At 39.8% G+C, this 6,251-nt stretch overlaps 1 protein-coding gene across 1 annotated transcript; it reads left to right on the top strand.

The window, feature by feature from the left end:
• The first annotated feature begins 179 nt into the window (after positions 1-179).
• Positions 180-3,354, top strand: BLOC1S2 (biogenesis of lysosomal organelles complex 1 subunit 2). The gene is made up of 5 exons (XM_014310197.2): positions 180-213; positions 622-738; positions 1,567-1,686; positions 2,181-2,285; positions 2,807-3,354. Exons 2-5 carry the CDS (start codon positions 696-698, stop codon positions 2,836-2,838), a joined length of 300 nt encoding a protein of 99 aa, XP_014165672.1. The 5' UTR covers positions 180-213; positions 622-695; the 3' UTR covers positions 2,839-3,354.
• The last annotated feature ends 2,897 nt before the right edge of the window (positions 3,355-6,251 follow it).

Raw genomic sequence — 6,251 nt, 5'->3', positions numbered from 1 at the left:
CAGGGTCCTGGCCCTGCCGCCGCTTCGGTCGGAGGGAGCCGCGGGCCTCGGGCTGCCTTCGTGTGCGAGTCGGCAAACGCCGCCGATGGGGGAAGGAGCGGCCTGCCGGGTTGGGGGAGAGGTGCCGGACTCCTCCGGGGAGGGGCCGAACGAGGGCAGATTGTGGCAGAAACGGGTTTGGAGAAGAAAAGCAGCGATTGCCGCTTTCCGCAGGTGGGGATCTGTTGTAGCCCATATGAAGCGGACTGGGGTAACTGTGCATCTTTTCCGAGTCGGTGACTGGAAATAAACAGCAGCACCGTGCACAGCCACTCAGAAGTTCTCTCCAAATTGCTTTGCTGTCTGGGCACGTGGGGGACTAATACTTGTCAGTGCTGTCAGGCCTGTGCCTGTCTTTTGAATGCTCCCTAAAGCATTATTGGAAGTAATGTTAGTGGTACTTCGAAGAAGCTGCCGTGGTTTGTTACCCCTTAACAGTGTGAAGTGTAAAGAAAGCAACTTACATGGAAAGCAGCTGTAGGCAGCCTGAAGGGAGGAAAAATGGGACCATGTAATCTTTCTGTTGTGCTTCCGGACTTGCTGTAGTTTGTCTTAACCCTGTAATGTCTTTACCCTGAGTAGAGGATCCTGCTATTGAAACTGCAGAAGAAGCTAAGGAGCCAGCAGAAGCAGATATCAATGAACTCTGCAAAGACATGTTCAGCAAAATGGCCACTTACTTGACAGGTGAACTGACAGGTAAGGCACTGCAATACTGACCTGCAAGTTCTTCTTTCTTTTCACTTTGTTTGAAAGAAATCTGTTGGATAGTTTGTCTAAACTGTAACTATTTAAATTGCATATGGTAAGACTGGCAGTTGAAATTTGGCACATTGCTAGGCTGATAACAACAGTGAGATTAGTTATAATAATTCAATGAAGTCCCAGAATAGCACGAATATTTTTCAGAACAATTCAGTGTGATATCGGCAGCTTAAAAATAATTATTTTTAATCTCAAAGAAGTTTGTACATGGAAAGTCAATCTAACAAAAGCGTCTAGGTTAAGACAGAGTAGGAGGGAGGCACTATAGAGAGTGGAGTCATTTTTTTCTTGAGAGCAAGGATCATATATGTTTTCCAACATTTATACCTTAGAATAAACTGCTGTGCACGATTAACTGGAGTGAAGTAAACTGTTCACCAAGTTAATGCATGGCATAGGCACTCATTTTGAAAGCACTCCTGATTTGCAGGCTGGAAGAATATATGGTACAAATTATGAGTCTGGATTTGTACTATCAGTTTTGTAAACATAAATGTCTAACTGACAGAGTTAAGAATTGAAGTATGAGGACTTAGTAAATTTTTTTCAAAAAATTTTAGAAGTAAATTAATCAGTGCAGTTGATTTTTGGAATTCACAAAATGTCATCTTTTTGTAGAGTGTATACTAATAACCTGTATTGCCATCTAAACTGTTGTGCTTTATTTGGCTGTTGGATTGAAATCTCTTGTCTTCTTGAAGAGTCTGCACACAATTCAAACCACATCACCTTTAATTAAAATATACTTTATATTTTTTTAAGCCACCAGTGAAGACTACAAACTCTTGGAAAACATGAATAAGCTGACTAGCTTGAAGTACTTAGAAATGAAAGATATTGCTATAAACATCAGTAGAAATCTGAAGGATTTAAACCAAAAATGTAAGTACACCAAATAAGGTAGGGGTGTCATAAATGGCACACTTGTTTGGGAAATAAAGCATCTTGAGTGTCAGAAGGTTCACACTCCATTAGTGCTGAAGGAAATAAAACTCACTGATATAGATGTGCTGCTATGCAATGCCAGTCTTGTATATTTCTTAATAGCTTTAGACTCTGTAGACTACTGTAAGAGAAAATACATCTGAATTTGTGTCCTGGTTTACCCCAGACTCTAGATCTGATAGGAATAACACTTCTTTTAATTCATGTTCTCTTGTTACTTGTGTTAGAGACTAGACAGTACTCTTAAACATTTAATATTTTCCTGGAACATGGCTGTCAGAGTCACCACTTATTTGTGGGCTGGGAGAGGACACCTTTTGAAATGTCCTGTCTGAAGAATGTAATAAGAAATTCTTGTGTTTCAAGTGTGAACTGTTTCTTGGAAGTGCATTACTGAGAACTGACAGATAATATTTTTATGCTTTTTTAAGATGCTGATCTTCAGCCATATCTGGAACAGATAGACCTAATTGAGGAACAGGTTGCAGCTCTGGAGCAGGCAGCTTATAAACTGGATGCATATTCCAAAAAACTTGGTAACTATCACCCTCCACTGTTAAGACCTAGCAGCATAGTGCCTTGCAAGAGAATTTAAAAAGAATGAAAGAAAGTAAACTCTGTTTTGTTTAACAAATCTGAGGTGCAGAGTTGCCTATGCTGCTTTTGAGCACAAACATTGTGTGTGAAGTGATAAGCATTGGGAAAAGATTAATGTAATGAGTTATGTTACGGTGGACTAGTACAGGTGTTGTTAAACTACTGCTTATTGGTGAGGCATGATTTCTTTTTTATGGTAGGCACTGACTTATAATTTAAAGACTGATGTTTAACCTTGCAAATTGAGGGATTCATAATGTTCCACCAGCCACCCAAGCCTTCTTGGCTTAAATTAATATTACTGTCTGACTTAAGCACCAGGTTCTTAAAAAAATTATTGTACAATTATATCTGCCTAAATGCATTAGAAAAAAAGGATCCTGAATGGTACAGTAAATTAGCTTACAGGTTGCAAAGCTTTTACCTACTCAGTACTAAAATACTGTTTTTCCTTCTGCAGAAGCCAAGTACAAAAAACTGGAGAAACGATGAAATTACAATAGTCTGTAAGCTGGAGTTGGGCAGTGAATCAGACTGATCTCTGGTTTTGCACAGCAGCAATTCTGTATGTTGACGAGGATTTGGTTTACAGCTGACATGGAGACTGGGACTTTTTCCAGCTATTGGTAGGCTGTATTCAGGCTTAAGGCTGAATAATATTTTCCTCTTCTCAAGGGGTACTGTTGCCTCAGTTCTGCAGTGAAAAGTAGAAGCCTGTCTTTAGCTCATGTCGATATTGGCTATACGTGTGTTTGTCCTGTTTTCCACATGAAATACTTGGTCTAGGGAAAGTCTTCCATAATCTGTAAAGACATTTTCCCTTAGTAGCAGCAGGACCTAAACTTCAATTTTTCCTTCATTGAGTTCTGTGTTGGGAAGATACCTGGAACTTTGGACTTAATGGGTGGGGTATTGAAAACACTTCATTTTGGTGTCCCCTTTTATCTGTTTGAAATAGAGAGACAAATTTACAATAAACTTGCTGTATATATTTCTCTGGAATCTCAACTTCTGTTGGAAAGATTACACAAGCTGTTTTTTTTTATTTTTTAAAGGGGTCTATTAATAAAGACAAACTCCTTCAAGCTACTAGGGATGATAGAAGAGAACATATTTTAAACCTCTGCATCAAGTATTCCTGCCATTATATTCTTCAACTGTCTGGACCTCTGGTGAAGTTTCAAGACATATGACTTTTATCACATGCTCAGTTGACTTAGCAGACCTTTCTTTGCTTCACCAGTGAATTTTGATCCGAGTAGTTTTTGAAGTGGCATGCCTACCACAAAAATCTGCTTCTCTACTAGGTTAACAACATTCCAAATTGCTAATTTGGCAGAGCCCTTTGTACTGAACAGGTATTTGTCCTACTCCAAGGATATTTTTTTTGTACCTGTTGATCTTAAGTAATTCAGGCTGGCTTTTGCGTGAGTTGTAGTTGAAGACAGTACAAGTGCTGTATGTAAGAAGAAAGTGGTTCAGACTTAGAGTGTTTAAAAGTCAGGTGCTAGTGTGATAAAGATCATCATGCTGTCAGGCTGTGTACAGCCACTGTTTAGTCAGGATGGACACTTTTCCCTAGTGCTCTTTTTGAAGAGTGAAGCAGATGACTTTTGAGTGCCTTCACCATCACTTTGAAAATCCTGGGTTTGATATAGAAATAGCATTTCTGTGCTCATGGTGTTACCTGGCAGGACTGCAGGGAGACACAGGGAGGAGTTATGCCAGCAGGGAAAACCACAGATCCCACAGGAGAGGCGCAGGACGGACCATGGGCTGTTCCTCTTGAAAAAGTTGCTTTTCTGTGTATACAAAATACAGTGCCATTTTAAAACTACAAGGAATAAAACTTCCAGGGGCTCTGAAGATGGAAATCCTTCTGGCCATGCACTGTCACCAAGTGCTCAGTGTTTTCAGGTAAGAAAGGTAAGAAATAGTTCCTTCACAAACTCTTTGTGTATTCCACCTCCAGAAAGCAAAAATGAGAGAAGGGGTTTGTCCCACAGTAGACTTTGTTTTTGAGAGAAAATTTTAGAGATGGAATTCCTGGCTGGTTGGAAGACTGTGTGAGAGTGGCATCCTAGTTAGGCTAAGAGCTGACAGCTATGTTCCCAGTTGTGTCTCTGAGTAACTGTTACCCTCCCTGCCTGAGGGGCCACTGGTAGAATCCACATCATGTCAAGGATGGCAGGTCCTTGGAGAGTAGCACTATGGAAGAGACACAGGTGTGTGTAAACAGCATTGTACTGGGGAAATGTATAGTCAGTCCAAAAGCAAAGCCACAACTTGGTTACTGCTCAGATGTTTCACCTGAAGAATCCCTGAGAAATTCCAGAGGAGATGCAGAAGGAGATTAAATCTCAGAGTTCTTTGCAGCATTTTCTGGTGGAAAATAGAGTAAGAAAATAGTGGGTTCTTAAAAGGAGGAACAAGAGGAAAACAGAAAAGGGAGGGCTGATGGATGAGAGTCCAGGGGCAAAGTGAGTCATCAAAATGGTCTGCAAACCACTTTGGAGCTGAAGCAGTTCTTGATGGCTTGGACTGCAATTGCAAACCAGGGAATGAAAATCAGCCTAGCAAATAACAGCTCTTTTAGAAGAAGCAGAAGAGTTCAGTTCCAGAGAATTCTATTTTCCAGCATCTGAAGACAGTTCTGGCCAGCTGCTCTAACAGGTTATTCTGAAGTCATTCAAGTTTCAGAACAGTACTTTGTGGAGATACCCACAGTGTTCAGAATCAGGGCACATGGATTTAGCTTTCTTCTAATCCCAAAGCCAACTTCATACCATGGTGGAGTCTCCTGGCACTAAAGCTATTTTGCTGATCTGCATTGGCTGCCTCCTTGACTTCTCAGCATGAAGAAAGATAACTGGAATAAGAAAGCTGCTCCCTCATTTGCTTTGTCTAATTTAGTCATGGCATGGCTAAAGAGGAAGTACAGTGCTTTCTTCTTTTTATCTGGTGAGGGAATTTATTTCTGTGATTCTGTGGAATTTGTGGCTTTTTGCCTTTGCAGTATCATGCTAGTAATGCATAGTATATCTAGCTTATTAATCTTTGAAAGGAAGCAAGTTCTGTCTGTTTCACATAAACAGTTAATAGCATTGTGGTAATTTTACAGTTCTGTCTTTTCCCACATAATATAGATTCAGCTCTCCCTCTTCACTGTAATCACTATATATTATACATTGATGGGAATGTGATCAAGGCAGGAAATGCCAGCCATTGATCAGCCATTGATCTGTACATATATGCTTGGCAAGTCATATAAACTCTATTTATTATTTTTTTCCTGATTGTAACATTGCTGTACTGATCTTTATGTACTTCATAAAATATTGGGAAGATGCAAGCTGGCATTCATCTAAGAAAAGGTGCTGGGGGGGATCCTAGTATTATTTAATTTGTCTTTTTTCTCCCCAATGAACAGCTCTGTAACCACAGTTGGGGTTCTGATGGATCCCATAGGGTCAGTGCAGCTTTATTCCAAATTGAGAATGGACATTTATAGATCATTAACCAGCTCATTCTTCAAGCCACAGTACATTTCATATGAGTGAAATGAAGCAGTCAAATGTGTACAGGTCTTGAAAGAGATTTTGGAGTATAAGCTTTGTGGACACTGGTTTTTCACTAAAAGGTGTTCTGGATTATCAGAAAAACAACAATTCAGTATACTACTTCTTTATTTTGCTGTATAAATGGTAATTTCACAAACCCTCATTGTAATCACAGAGGATAACCCATCTGCCGAATCACTGATAAACTATCCCCACAGTAGACAGTAAGTATTAGGTAAAGAATTCTGTAGATGATCATTTTCTACCACAAAAAAACTCTTGTTTTAGGTTTGCCTTTACAAATAGATTACAAACAAACTGAAAGTACAGAGAGAAGTACTTCAA

Source organism: Geospiza fortis, unplaced genomic scaffold (assembly GCF_000277835.1).
Source record: "Geospiza fortis unplaced genomic scaffold, GeoFor_1.0 scaffold130, whole genome shotgun sequence".
NCBI classification, from domain to species: Eukaryota; Metazoa; Chordata; class Aves; order Passeriformes; family Thraupidae; genus Geospiza; species Geospiza fortis.
Note: the sequence above shows the minus strand (reverse complement) of the source record. Positions and strands in the feature narration are given on the sequence as shown.

Coding starts and splice junctions, on each gene's coding strand:
- BLOC1S2 (XM_014310197.2), top strand. CDS start 696: ATGTTCAGCAAAATGGCCACTTACTTGACAGGTGAACTGACAG. Junction 1,687..2,180: donor GAAGGATTTAAACCAAAAAT/GTAAGTACACCA, acceptor TGCTTTTTTAAG/ATGCTGATCTTCAGCCATAT. Junction 2,286..2,806: donor TGCATATTCCAAAAAACTTG/GTAACTATCACC, acceptor TTCCTTCTGCAG/AAGCCAAGTACAAAAAACTG.